This window comes from Eschrichtius robustus, chromosome 12 (genome assembly GCF_028021215.1).
Source record: "Eschrichtius robustus isolate mEscRob2 chromosome 12, mEscRob2.pri, whole genome shotgun sequence".
Lineage (NCBI taxonomy): Eukaryota > Metazoa > Chordata > Mammalia > Artiodactyla > Eschrichtiidae > Eschrichtius > Eschrichtius robustus.
This window is the reverse complement of record NC_090835.1, coordinates 34,358,913-34,374,399: the sequence shown is the minus strand read 5'-3', so window position 1 is coordinate 34,374,399 and position 15,487 is coordinate 34,358,913. Positions and strand designations below refer to the sequence as shown.

General features: G+C 41.2%; 1 protein-coding gene across 1 annotated transcript in view; it reads left to right on the top strand.

Moving 5' to 3' along the window:
* CACNA2D3 (calcium voltage-gated channel auxiliary subunit alpha2delta 3) overlaps window positions 1-15,487 on the top strand; it is a 789,028-nt gene that overhangs the window by 637,224 nt on the left and 136,317 nt on the right. The window contains exons 26-27 of the mRNA XM_068557675.1: window positions 1,609-1,730; window positions 4,403-4,483. Coding sequence (XP_068413776.1) covers window positions 1,609-1,730; window positions 4,403-4,483 — 203 coding nt within the window. The remainder of the gene's footprint in view (window positions 1-1,608; window positions 1,731-4,402; window positions 4,484-15,487) is intronic.

The following is a 15,487-nucleotide window of genomic DNA, read 5'->3' as shown; positions in this document are numbered from 1 at the left end:
ACAAACAAGAAAAGTACTAACAGCAACAAAACATAACACCTTGCTAGTCTGATATACAGGTGATTGTGATGGATTTGAAATATGGCAGGACCACACTCAGGACTGCTGGGATGTGTACCTGGTTCACCTCACTTGTTACATCTGAAAAATGGGTTAATGATCTCCCTGGTTTACTGTGAGGATCATCAGAAAACCTTCGGATGTGAAACTGCTTTGGGAAGCTAAAAATATCTACAACTATGAGTTCTATTCCTTGTGACATTATTGTGACTCAAAGTGAATACTCATTGGTTATCTGGTTGGATGAAACAATTCTTGTCTTCAGGAAAATCCTATCATTGATTCATGTAGAGGCACCTTGACTTCCATTGTCTTAGGGTCTTATACCTGCCTACCCACTCCAATCAAATGATATTTGTTGATACCCAACTATTGGGATGCACTCTATTAGCCAGGGCTAGAAAGGTTTTAGAATTTCTATGTTTTTTTTTAAAGAGAGCATACAAGGAAGAGTTCAAAGCATTGGTGATAGGTCTGGATAATATAAAGTTCCCATCCTAGAGCTATACTATCATCAGGCTCCTACACTGAGGTTCTATCTCCTGTCCCCACCACCTGCTTTTGGAATTAGATCCATTATAGTTCATGGCCTCTGTAACCTGCCACCATCCCCAATATTAATATATCCTGTGCTTTCAGTGTGGCCTTTTGGAGCCCGTGTAGTAGGACACATATAGCAACCTGTGATGTCAGCCTCCACTGTATGGTTACTGCACTCCCCCTAAGTCCTAAGTCAGTCCTAAGACAGTCCTAAGTCTAAGAAATTACCACTTCACAGCTTCCATTTAAACCATAGAGAATGAAAGAAACTCTTGGGCTTTAAGAATCCCGTATGTTTGTGTGAGCCACTTTCAGTTTACTTAGCCCCTTCACACATGGTGTTATGTTATTCTGATAGTATCGTGGTAAGTGTAATATTATTATTCCCACTTTGTAGGTGAACAAATGGGGCTCAGAGACTCAGTAACTAACCGAAGTAACTCACCCAAGATTATTCAGCTCTGCCTAAAACCTAGACCTGTCTCACCCAACACCACAACAGCCCCTAGTATCCAGAAGTAAGAACAGTCCTGTTTGGCTGGAGGGTAGGGAGGGAAGGAAAGAAGCAAAGATCCCCATGTGGACCCATTTTACCTCCTTTACCCTTTTTATAAGGAGAGAGAGCTCTACCTAAGATGTTGATCCTCTCAAGGATATGTATCTCTGTGTTTGGATTTTAAGGCGAGACAAAGCTTTCTGACTACCTTTGGTCTTCTGGTGTGATTTCTGGAGGCTTTGCTTGCTTCAGATGCTAAGACTATTAGTTCACTAGATGTCCTAGGAAAAATCATTTCACCCACTGGAGTCTGACTGCCAGGACTCTACAAGATATTTCCGAGTAATCTGGGCTGCACAATGTTACACAGGTCCTCTCTGTACTGAGAAAAGCAGGTTGGGGTTCTAAAAGCCAACACTGTTTTTACCCAACAAAAGCTGCTGGCATGCACTCGCGTCTGGCTTTTCCTTGCTGAGTGGTGCCATGCTCTTCTTATTCTTTTCTATTTCAAGGGACTTCCTGAAAGCTGGAGACAAGGAGAACATCTTTAATGCAGACCATTTCCCTCTCTGGTACCGAAGAGCCGCTGAGCAGATTCCATGGAGCTTTGTCTATTCGATCCCATTCAGCACAGGTGGGTGCCCTTGTTGGAGGCCGGCTCTGTCCCTTTGGTCCTGCTGGCCTGGGCATTGCATGCAGAGTATGAGGGAGCAGCCTGGATGCTAAGGGAGCCAAATTCAGTCTTGAGAGCCAATGTTGAATATTGGCCTAGCTCTGAACCAGTGACCAGTTCCATAAGTGCTGCTGCTCCGAATAAAAGGAAGCTGTAACTTACCCAGATTGTGTAAAAAGCATGTCAGGAAGCAGGACCGTTATTCTGTACCATGTGGAACTTGAATACAAACTTCTTGATAGATTTTTGTTTATCTAAAATGTGATCATGGCCCTACTTAGAGAAAATTCATGCAGCCATAACATCCTTTGCCAGAACCTTCAGCAAGTCAGATCACTCTGGAGGCCCACAATTCCCCATCAGAACTGATTTAAATCAACACGCAAGAGTAAGGACTAAGATTTTGTATGGCCTCGTGCTCTCCTGACAGGGAGCTGCAGTGACCAACGAGAGGCACGTAGCCAATGATTCTTCCAGTCTTAAGGTTTTACGATATTACCAAAAAAACTAAGGTCACCTCCCTCCAAAAAAGAACTGAACATTACCTTATTTCAACCAGTTTTAGAAGCAAGACAAACTGGAAAATCTTTTCAATTGTCCTTGGCTTTTTCTTGTCTCATGCATCTGATACTTTTGGTGCTCATTCTGTGTAAGGCTCTTTACCGTGCATTGTAGAAACTTCAGAGATGAATAAGACATAGTTCTATAAACTTGGATTGCTCTGGACAGTTCAATATATACTTATGTTTTATATTAGGGCCTTTTGTATTAATCTCTTGCAAGCATTCCCAAGTCAACCCTAATGGAGACTCTCTAACGCTTAGTGTCAAAAGCCCCTCCCTGAGTTTTGGCACTTCCTCATTTCCGTGAATGAAAACATCTTTAGAAATAAGGCTTTCAAAATTTGTGGGAGAAATGTTGACAAGAGTTGTCTAATAACTATTTAAATGGACTCCTTAGGAAGAGGGTCCCTCATTAATGAAGATATTCAAGGAAAGGCCAAGTGTTATTGTAGAAATTCCCGCCCTAGGTGGGGTTTTAGAGGGGATTATCAATTAGGTTCCTTTAAGGACCAAGATTCTTGGAGTCTGTGCTCCTGTGGTGACAGGCCTGTGTTTACCCACGGCCATGCACACACATGTGTTCTCAAATATAAATTTCCAGGTACTAAGGCTCTTTCTTTATATGTTTATCTGTATCACATTTCATTGCTGAAAATATCAACTAAGAGACAGTGGACTTTCTGATTCTACTGCAAACCTGTCAATAATAATGTCTTCTTTTATCGTGCAGTCTCATGATACTTTCTTTTTCGTAGTCTTCTAAAGAAAAAGCTAGAACTTAGCTTGCTAGATCTGGACAGGAGCCATCAGGTTATCCAGAAGGGCTTTTTCCCAAAACTGGACAGAGAGGAGGAGCTATGGGTAATGAGAGCATCTCCCAGAAGTGCTGTATGTGTGTGTGTGTGTCTGTGTGTGTGTGAGATGGCTCCTCGTGTCAGTTTGCTTTGTTATTATTCACCATTTTTCCTACAAAGAATTATGTCTGGAAAAAAATTCTGATTAATTAAGGTTGTTGTCTAATTGGTTTTTGGCAGGTGGGGTTTTTTACTGAACTTTCAATGAAATCGCATAATAAAAAAGGAATTTACCTTGTTCATGGTAAAGTTATGGATGACATAATATCTTAGGAGATTTCGTGGCCCCTTTAGATTTGGAGAAAATGTTAAAAATCACCACATGCAGGTGTTGTGGTGGAGCTCTCCCTCGTTTTTTTCTCCTGTGTGTTGAATACCTGTACACACTGGAAAAGAAGCCGGTTTTTATTACAGCTTAGACTCGGGCCAGAGAATTCTTAATTGCTTTGGTCATAAGTGTATTCAGATTCAGATCTGCCTTCTCCCTGATTCTAAATTCAGTTGGATTCCATTCAGCTCACATTCATTGAACCTTTTAAAAGGCAGGCACTGGACTAACAATTATTAGCTACGGGCATTAGGAATTTGTGCTCAGCGTCTTTTAATTCATGAGTATTAGAAACATTGTTAGTAATTAAAAATCTCTTTATACTAATACCATATTGTTATCACATTAATAAGAGTTTGGGGTAAGGATTGCATTCCAGCTCTATCCCTGTTTAGAATGGTTTTGTTCAGAAAAACCTGGCTTGAAATTAGAATTTTATAGATCAGTAAAGTTTTAACCAACAAATCAGAGCTAAAGTTCTCAACTCACTGTAAAATAATTTCAGAACTTTATCTCAAGCAGCTCTCCATGGCTATATTTAGAAAGGCAATATAAATATGAAAACTGACACAAGTAAACACTGATATTAGTAACCACAAATTTTTAAAAATGTGGTCCCTCCATGGTGGTTAATAATTTTGATGTGAAGCGGCTGGACATTCCCCATTGGGGGTGGTCATAACTCGGTGCAGTGATTCCTTCAGCTGAGAGGACCGCCCATCCAGCACCTATCACCTAACAGGGCCGACCAGCTCCGAGTTCTGGGAAGCAAGCCCCCAGCACAGTCTGCAGAACTGGTGACTGCAAACCAATACCATCACTCTGTTAACATAAGCTCTATGACTATCTTCATTTTGTCATCATGTTTTGTTTTGTTTCTTCTTACAGGAACAGTCAACAAAAGCAATGTGGTGACAGCAAGTACCTCCATCCAGCTCCTGGATGAACGGAAGTCTCCCGTGGTGGCAGGTGAATGATGGTTTTCAATCAATGAATATAAAGTAAGCATGGTGTCCATTCATCATTTGTCAACTACTTCCACGTATCAGAAACTTGGCTTTGAAAGGTAAAAAACATTAAAAACTACTTCCTCTTCATCTTAGCATCATCTCCTCCAATCGAGAGCTCTGACAGCTGGTTGAATTTGATGTGAAAGCAGAAATATTTCCCAGGATTTTATTCTTAAACTCTGAGCCAGTAAGAAATTGTTGGTACGTGCAGAAGATCATTTCTTGACAGTAGGTGCCATGAACACTTAAAGTAAGCTCCAGATCTTCCACTTCTATGTCATTAGGATAACAGGGGCCATACAAGGAAATTGTGGGTTTGTTTTAGGCAAATACAAGCTGAAATGTGCACTTCTCTGGAGAGCGTGAGATTTTCATCGCCCTAATCCCCCTGAGTGATTAGAGTTAGATGTATCTGCAGGTGCTGGGTTTGGGACCAGGAGAATGCCAAAACATTTTATGATTGAGTCTCGAATTGTCAAAGAAACCCTGTCTCTGGCTTTTCCCATCTCTCTCACTCTCAGGAGTGTCAGTAGATTTTTGTGGCTGGCTGGCGGCTTTCATTGGTGGTATTTGGCCTAAAGGACCAGAAACTGCCACAAGCCCTCTTTTGAGGACAGCTGCTGAGAAAATGGAGCCTAAGAGCGTGTCTGGCACATTGTCTATTTCTGATAAATAATTGTTGGAGCCTTTGGTTGACGGGTAGGTGAGACACTCCAAGTGTCATCCTGATATTGGCTAGATTTACCAAAGGGAGTCATTTTGTTTTCAGTAGCCTCTCTCAGTAAGTTGTACCATAGGGTGGTTTTGAACATCAGCTTCTGCGGTGGCTCCACACACTGTGAATATTTGTGGGAAGGAATTCAAATGGATCAGACATGTTTGAAGTGGTTGTTCTTTGGCTAGGAAATATTCCTTTTTCCCCCCACTTTATTTCTGACATAGCCTATACATCATAATTGTATTCTCATAGATTAGCAGGGATTGAAAGATTTGGGGACAGTTGTGCCCTGGTTATTCCTGGGTTATTGGGTATAGCAAGGAAGACAGTCTTACGTATCCGGCCTGTAAGCTCATCTTGAACTATGCAGACCTATAACTAATCAGCCAGGAGATAAGGACTGTGAAAATTCAGGGCTGCTGTTCTTACTGTCTCATGTTCCTTGAGGAAAATAGGAGACAGGATCATTTAACTCAGCAAGATTTATTTTTGCTTAAAGGTCAGCCTTACTCGCCTCCAGGCTGACCCAGCCAGCTAGTTCTGGAGGCATGTTATCTCCCTGGAGTTGGGGCCACATGCAACAGCTGATAACGACATGGTCTGAACCAAACTATCTGTCTGTCTGTTTGAAATTTATTTCTAAAACCTTTTCCTTGAATTTCTCATTAAGTCATCATGAAGGATGCTCTGTTTTGGCCCTAAGATCACTGTGCCCATCCCAGCCACATCTGTCCAAGTTTACAAACTGTGTGCTCAAATGTTTCCAAATGGCTTATATTTCATAAGTGTCTATTTGGCTGAGTATGGGCAAAACATGGACTCAGCCTGGGCACTGTGTATCCAGTGTGGAGAAGACCATGACTTTTCCAAATGGCGTGCTTGTCTACTGTTGAGTTATACAGTTGGCCAGAGACCACAGGCAAGTCATGAGACATGGCTGGCCCACCCTGAGTGGGTGGAAGAGACATATTCCTGTTTGCTACGACTCAATATGTGTCAACTGGTGCCCATTTTCAGAAGATAATTACAGAGCAAGACAAAGAAACAAGGTTATCCAAGGAACTGTATTTAGTCCTTACCTTTTAAATCTGGTGATTATTAATCTTCTTTTTTAAACTGGGTCTTATAGACATAAGACAAAACAGAACTGCTCAATTTTGATCTTGAAGGCTGACATGGATGCAACACCGTGAAGGCAATGACTTCAAAAGGTCCTTTATGTCTCCAAAAGCAGAGGGTCCTCTTCAGCACTTCCCCCAAATTTCATTGACTCTGACTCACCCATCATGTCACTGGGTAATTAGGTTTGGTCACTTTCTTCTGTGTATTCTCCGCAAATTAAGTAGACATTGTTTACTACCCTAAAATTTAAAAGCCCATTTTAATTGGGGAAGAAACCTTGTTTTGGCAGGTGAAGATGAATAGGTGAGCAGGCTTGTCCCCCACCAGTGTATTTCCAACAGCAGATGGGATACAGCCAACGGGCAGTAATTTGGGGTTTCAATGAAATCCTTGTGTTAAATTGAAATTTATCTGAAAGGAAAGGTGTACAATTTTGCAGTTTATTATCAAGGACTACTTTGAAAAGCCTGCACTGCTCCCAGATCTGATCTGGTGTTCTCATGTTCATTGGCTACATATGTCTGTTTGGGATAGAAAGAGTTTCTTGTTTTGGTTTTGTGTGTGTATCTGTGTGTGTGTGTGTGTGTGTGTGTGTGTGTGTGTGTGTGTTATTCTCTTCTTTCTCTTTTTTTTTTTTTTCCAAACAAAAACATTTAGATAATCATCTGTCAATGACATCTTTGAAGAAAGGGCAGTCAGTCAGACTGGGCCGGATTCCATTTATACGTCAGCCTCTGTGCATAAATGGGCCCCATCCATCTTCTTGGCCTGTGACATTGCTTACAGTCCTTCTCTTGAGGAACTTGCCAACTCTCCAGCTGCCACTAGCATGCTAAATTTGCTTAATTGCTTTCCCACTGCAAAGGAAGAAGTGGTATGACTTTCTCTTTGGCCCACCAAGTCTCTCCAGAGCCCTGGAACCTGCTGTGTGTGTCAGGCCCCTAATCCATTTTTCTTTTGTTATTGGAGATGCAAGCCTGGGACTGTAAGGTCCACGTAGGTTTGTCACTTACTCTATAACTTGCTAAATGTGTGGCCTTGGGTCCCTGAAGTTCTATCTAAAACAGGGTTGGGATTATTATTTCCCTCACCTTACTCTGGGTTGATTTGGGGATAAAATGAGAAAACAAACAAGAAAATATCTGGATATGCGGAAGTATAAAATTGCTAGGATTTGAGGTGGCCCATTTTTATCTTCAAGTTGGCAGTATACCTATGCATTCATTCACCCATTTATTCAATAAATATTTCCTGACCTCGTGCTTTTGCCAGCACTCTAGATACAAGTGAATAATAACCGGGCCCTGTAATTGACAGTTCCTCCCACAGCCCCCTGTCCCTCCCCACCAGAGAACTTTAAAATAGCAGCTATTTTTAAAGCTATGTCTACCCAGGACAAGTGAATTGAAAAGCTGAACAGTCATCTAGAAGCTCCTAGAGCTCAAAGACTTCGTAATTTTCATCTTCTGTCCTTCACAGCATTACCCCGATGGAGTCCCTGGAGCATAGTGGACCCTCAGTGAGGATTCTATAAATTGAATTGAACTTGCAGAAACCTATTTGCCCTTACTTAGTTGTTATTGACTTGAGTTCCATAAATTACCTAGATCATGGTGTTAATTCTCCACTCCACTCTCAATGGAGAGACCAGGCCCAGTAGAACAAGAGTCATAGACACTGTTTCCATCATGCTAGGGTGGAAATGACCTGGAGAAGAAAAGAAATGCATTGAGGGGAGGAATTGAGCCAAGTTGGAAGGTATAACCATGCAGGGAATTTCTTCCCCTCCTTGGGGTGTTTGTCTGACCTTCTGTATTCTCCTTCTAGACTCTCGCTCTGACAAATACAAAATACTTAATCTCAATTTTTGATAAGAAGTTCATATTTCTGAATTTTTTAAGTACTAGGTAATAAATTCTGAATTATTTGCATTTGCTTTAAAATGTAAATTTTAGCATATCAAAATCTAAAATCTATTCTAAGATGTTCTAGTTTCATTTCTTGAATAAATTGTAAACTCTCCAGAAGCAAGGACCATCCCAATTACCTTTTTAGTCCTAGTGCCAAGTGTGAGGGCTGATGTGGTAAATATGTCAAAATACTGACTAAGTGACTTGAGAAAGATGGGTTTCATTTTTACTTGCTCTCCGTAGGTACATACACTTGCACAGTTTACTGACCAAACAATAGGAACACAGTACTTGACCAAAACTCTAAGAGAGTCACTCAGCAGCTAAAACTGCAATCCACACCATAGCAAAATGATACAGACCAATATGGATATTTTAAGGAGTAGAAAAACTGTTTAGTGTCCATTCCTAATGGCAACTGTTAGCCCAGTAGTTGTCCCTGCATCAGCAGATGTCTTTTCTGAGGTCCAAGCATCTAACCTGATGCTTAGAATAGCTAATCTGATCAGCAACAGAGATTATAGGCATTAGAGGCATTGGTTATAGAAATTAATATTTTTAACAGATTTATTGAGATATGATTTACATACCAAAAATTCACCTGTCTTAAGTATAAAATTTAATGATTACTAGTAAATTGGGGGGGGGCTCCGATCTGACGGTCTATTCCTTTGCAAGGAACACACACCACATTAGATTCATTCACTGGGGGAAATTGGAAAATGTGGGTTAAGTGGTCTCATTTGCATAATTCTGGGCAGTGTAATGAAGGGGGATGCTTGATATTAGGACAAAGGATCTCATTTTAACCAGATGATTAAGAAAGAGATTGCTTAACATCAGTGACCATTAGCTATTGTCAGGTACGTGCTGTTTAAACTGAGTGTACTATTTAATATTCAGCTTTCCTTAGAATTGGGTAAATAATGTTGCCAAAATGTTATAGGCAAATATTCAGCTTATCAACATTCCTTTGGTGGGATTTCATATATTTGGTGTGTATGAGTTAACTAGTATTTAGGAATTATGTGTCAAGTCTACATGGATAAACTTCTAGTCTGTAGATCTGAGCAAAAGGAATGTTTTATCATAGCAGAAATTAATACTTACTGATTAGTTGTTCTCAACCAGGAGCAGTTTTGACCCCCAGGAGACATTTGACAACATCTGGGAACATTTTTGATCGTCACGACTGGTTAGGAGGGGAGCTACTGGCATCCAGTGGGTAGAGGCCAGGGATGCTGCCAAACATCCTACAAGGCACAGGACAGCCCCCAACGACAAAGGATTGTCCAGTCCAAAATGTCAGTAGAGGTGAGGCTGAGAAATGCTGGATTAAACTGACAGACAAACTTCAATTCTTGGTGCTTTCAAATTCAGTGTTTTCCCTTATAGGCTCATTTACGAAAAGATGTTGCATTTCTTCATTTTTTAATTAAATAATTCAATGAATATATATATATATCTAGCATCGACTGCGTACCTAATGCTGAGGATAACCACTGAGAACAAGCATCCCAGAGGGCATTTTGGAGCGAGTCAGGGGATGACGATTCATGCAGTGAGAGGGCGCTGTTGGCATCCCCGCCCTGAGGCTGGGGTGGCAGCTGCCCAGTGAAGACCCATTCCGACTAAGTTGCTGCCAGCGGAGGGGAGCCTCCACTTGTGTGGGAGGTACAGACAACAGGCAAGTGTGGCACGAATGGGAGGAAGAAAGGCAGAAGGGAGGGAGGGAGGGAGGGGGAATTTCCGGCAGTGGCTAATGCTCTGTAGAAAATGAAGTGTGGTTGGGAGTAGCAAAGGCAGGGAAGAACACTCATGTTCATACTTGCATGTGACAGAGGCAGTGCTTCTCCAGATTGGGGGAGGATGGGGGCTCAGAGAAGGCCTCCCTGAGAAGGTGACATGAGCAGAGACCAGAATGATGAGATACAGCCTTTATGCAAAGATCTGTGGGAAGAGCATTCCAGGCAGAGGGAACAAGATTCCAGGAATCTTGAATGAGATCCCCCATACGTGTTGTGTCTAGATGGGTTCTGTGAGACCCAAATGAGTTTCTCAGGTTTGGGTGGTATTTACTAGGATCTAAACGCACAACTGATGGGCAGATGGGCAGATGCCCCAGGGGGAGGTGCGGAACCCAAGGCAAGTCTTTGCTCTAAATGTCAGCTATGAGGTGGGGCTTTTTATATATTTGACATTTGCTTTTTTAAGTTGACTGGTGGGTGCAGTGAAGGGACAAAAGGAGGTCAGGGCCGGTAGGAATGACAACAGCAAACTTCATAGAAATGGATTAGTGACGTAGCTACCAATTATGCTGTATTTCAAGTCTGCAACAGAATCTGAGTTAGGGTTGGCCACGTAGAACAGCTGCTCTGCATACTGCGGTAGCCAGTGACAGAGCACGCTGAGGATCATTGCTCCAGAAATAAAAATAGCCCAGAGTTTTGAGAAACTGGATCCTCTGTGCTAACTCTCCAGGACACTCACTCCCATGAGCCACTGTCCTTTTATAAACCTTATCAAAAGCCCCAACACATTCTCCACCCCAAAATCAGCCGCAGAATTTTGGAGTTACAGGTCCTTATACCCGGTTTTCGAGTTCTGTATCGACAAGACTCCTCTTTGAGGTCATAGTAGGGTTTGGACATTAACCCTAATGTAAGCCAAGGATTTAGGAGTGAGGGCCATTTCTCCCCTCTTGCTCTGGGATTGAGTTTTCACATTTATAAAACAAGGTTGATTGGTGCTTTGGTTGGATTTCTAACAGCCTAGTTTTTAAAGACAGAGATTTGTTTCATCACCACAGAAAAGGAGAAGAATTAACCAATAATGGAGTATGTCTTGCACCCAGATTCAGTCTGACTTTGGGGGGACCCCTCTGGTTCCTTTTGAGAGAAATAAATGAATTCATATAAATAAAGTGCTTAGTGAATGCTTATAGTTGAGTGCTCAGTAATGGTTAGCTGCTAAATTATTATTGCAGCTGTTACCGTTGGTAAGAATGATTTATGTTACACCCACCACCTCTCATTAGTCAGTGCTTATTGCCATGTGCCATCCCCTGTGAAAAACTTGCGTAGGGAATGTCATTATAGTATCTTGAAATGTTTCATAGTAAAACCTTGAAGCTCACACTTTCATGTAGCTATTCCTTAGAACAGAGGTTGACAAACTGTAGCCCATAGGAGCAAATCTAGGGTGCTACCTGTGTCCTTCTTTTAGAGTTTTATTGAGATATATTTCACATACTATTAAATTCACCATTTCAAGTGTACAGTTTATTGGGTTTTGGTATTTTGCAGGTTGTGCAACAATCTCTACAATGTAATTTTCGAACAATGTCACATCCCCCCCAAAACCCCCCATACACACACACACACACACACACACACACACACACACACACACACGCACGCACGCACACTCCTTCATTCTTGATATCCCACTCCCCTCTCCAGCCCCAGGAAACCCACTAATCTACTTTCTGTCTCTGTGGATTTGCCTATTCTGGACATTGCAGATAAATGGAATCATACAACATGTGGCCTTTTGTGATTCGCTTCTTTCACTGAGGTTAATGTTTTCAAGATTCATCCATGTTGTAGCAAGGATCAGTCCTCTAGCTTTTTTTAAAATTCTATTTTATTTATTTATTTGGCCATGAGGGCAGCATGTGGGATCTCTGACCAGGGATCGAACCCGCACCCCCTGCATTGGAAGGGCGGTCTTAACCACTGGACCACGAGGGAAGTCACTACTCTGGCTTTTTAAACTGCCAAATGATATCCCATTGTATGTATGTATAGCATCCTATTTATCCATTTATCAGTTAATGGACGTTTGGGTTGTTCCCACTTTTTAACTATTATTAATAATGCTGATATGAACATTCATGTACAAGTTTTTGTGCAGATATATGTCTTAATTTCTCCTGGGTAGAAATTGGAATAGAACTGTTGGTCATATGGTAACTCTAGGTTTGATAGTTTGTAGAACAGACAAGCTGTTTTCCAAAGTGGCAGCACCTTTTTATAATCCCACCAGCGACATATGAGGCTTCCAATTTTTCCACATCCTTACCAATGTTTACTATTGTCTATCTTTTTTATTTTAGCCATCCTAGTAGGCGTGAAGTGATTTGTATTTCCCTAATAACTAACTACACTGAGCATCTTCTCATGTGCTTGTCAGCTACTTGCATATCTTCACTGGGGAAATGTCTGTTCAGATCTTTTGCCTATAATTAGGTTATTTGTCTTTTTATTGTTGAGATATAAGTTCTTTATATAAGCTGGATACAAGTACCTTGTCAGATATCTACCAGCTGTTTTTGTAAATAATGTTGGATAGAGAGCACACGGACTAAAAAGCCAAAAATATTTACTGCCTGACTCTTTACAGAAAACGTTTGCCAACTCCTGCTTTAGATAAAAATATGTCACAGTCCATTTTTTAAAAAAAACACCTAAAATGCTAATTTTTTCACTCACTTATTTCACCATCTTTTTATCTTATGAAAATGAAGGGAATATTTAAATCAGAGGCTGTGTAAGTAGATGTTAAAGACAGAGCTTCCTGTATCAGAAGGTATCCATCATTGTGCCTAATGTTTTTATATATGTGGTTACAGAGAAATTCCAATCAAAGATCCTGAGCTTTCTAAAATATATGCTCTCACTTGTCAGTCAAGAGAGTGATTTACTTAATCTTCGCTCTAGTTTATAAACCTCTGAACAGTGTAATCAGCATAATGCTTGTTAGAACATTGGAAATGCCCTCACATACTTCGGTGGAAAACAGTTTCTGGGATACTTTTTTCCCCCCAACATGGCTCATGAGAGATTTGGGGATTTATTTAGCCACCCTTATCCAGGCAAATCTCCTAGTGACCTTAGTGGGATTTTGATCTCGGTGAAGATTAGGATATATATGACTCAGGCTAAGTGAAGAGCCAGAGAGGATAAATATCTGACGTACATTTCCCCTCCCTGGGAAGAGGGGGCATGACCAGAGGCTGCAGCATAAATGCTTTGACAGTCAGTCAGTGGACTCTTGCTCATGGAAAATGCTTTTGCCAGTCTGTGGTGGGAAAGGGACAGTGCTGATCAAAGGCTCTTGATTCCCATGGCCTCACACAGTTTGCACTCACCAAGAGCTCCCACGTTCTATTCTGGGTGAAAAGGTCTGCACGAGGTCAAGATCAGTGTCTGAATGTCATTCCTACTTCAAGGCCAAATTATATGTGACCAGGCTCAGGCAGACTGGAGTGTACAATTGTCTTAAAACATAAGAAGAAAGTTCAGAGTGAAAACATAGTGCATGGGCATTTTATATGCTTTTACTTCACTAGCCTTCGTCTATCAACTTCCAGATTTTTGCTGATATAGTCAGGTTTTTTAAGCCAAAATTATTTTTGTTATCAAATTATTTTATTTGTGTTATTCCTTATTTTTTATGCTCGTCTCACTTCCTCTCTTTCATGCTTTCCGGAGCCCACTCCAGCCAGGTTTCATCCACAATGAATCATTTCTCATCAAGGTTACCTGTAGCTCCTACATTACCAAATCCAAAATTGAACTTCAGATGTTCATTTTTCTTGGTCTGTGAGCAGCACGTGACCAAGCTGATCACGTTCTCCTTGCAGACCTCTTTACTTGATTCTTTGCCTACCTCACTGACCACCCTCCTAGGCCTCCTTTGCTGATTTTGTTCATCTCCTGATTGTACATGTCAGAGGGCCCCAGGGTTCCTGTCCACTCTCAAGGCTTTAAACATCATTCGTAGGCTGGTGATTCCCAAGCCAGACCTCTCTCCCTTGACTCTCCCTTGACTACTCAGTGTCCCTGCCTCTCAAATAGGCCCATCAAATGCAATCGATTCCACACTTAAGTCATTCTAGTTATCTGGTTATTCAGTCTAAAAACTTTGGAGTCATTCTTTTTTTCTAAACATTTATTATGGATAATATTGAATATACTAAAAAGTAGATAGATGCATAAGAAGAAACCCATGTATCCTTCATTCAAATTCCTACTCCACTAATTAATTTTTTTTTTTATTTTTTATTTTTGGCTGTGTTGGGTCTTCGTTTCTGTGCGAGGGCTTTCTATAGTTGCGGCAAGCGGGGACCACTCTTCATCGCGATGCGCGGGCCTCTCACTATCGCGGCCTCTCTTGTTGCGGAGCACAGGCTCCAGACGCGCAGGCTCAGTAGTTGTGGCTCACGGGCCTAGTTGCTCCACGGCATGTGGGATCTTCCCAGACCAGGGCTCAAACCCGTGTCCCTTGCATTGTCAGGCAGATTCTCAACCGCTGCGCCACCAGGGAAGCCCCTACTCCACTAATTAATGATATGACCTTGAACAAGCGACCCAAACCCAATGATTATGTATCTTCGTCTGTCATGTGGCAGTAAAATGCTCACATTTTTGGTTAATTTGAGACTTAGAGGAAAATGAAAATACTACACTGAAAACAACTGGCACAAAACTGGGTGTTCAATAAATGTTGATGGTGGTATTATAATTGTTCTTTTCCAAATAATTAATATAATAATTCCATAGTCTTCATATTGTGGTTCACCAGAATGAATGAAGAATGGCAGGGGTTGGGTTGTATTATACATTCTAACCCCATGCTCCTGCAAACTGCAATTAATTATCTGTGCGACTTTGGGATAATTCCTTTCCTTTTCCATGCTTCCAATTCCTATTTGTAAAATAAGAATATGGAACTATATGAGGGTAGAAATAGGTTTAGTCTCATAAGTCGACTCCAGTTGATCAGGAGTAGGTACCTAGAAAACAGATTAAAAAGGATTCTGAGGCCAGCTGCCTCAGTAGATAAGTTTGCCAAGATCTATTAGCAATGTCTGAAACAGGTAGGGAGGCTGGTCACAGCTATTCTGAAATTTGCCAGACCTAGACTAAATGCTCTCCAAGGACCTTCCCAACTCCCAATCCTTTTTCTTTTTTCTGGCTCTTCTTGATGAGTCTTTGAAACTGGGTCACATCCTATCCATCCAAATGAATACTCAGTGTCATTGGAGTGAAAAGTAGGTGTGGATACTCCAGTCAAGAATCTGAAAAGAAAGTGAGGGATTACAAAGCTGCTTCTCCCAATGGGAGGGAGGTTTCTTTGAGATTTTATTGCATTTTGCGCATAAAAAAATAAATAAATAAAACATTTTCATCACAAGGGAAAACAGGAG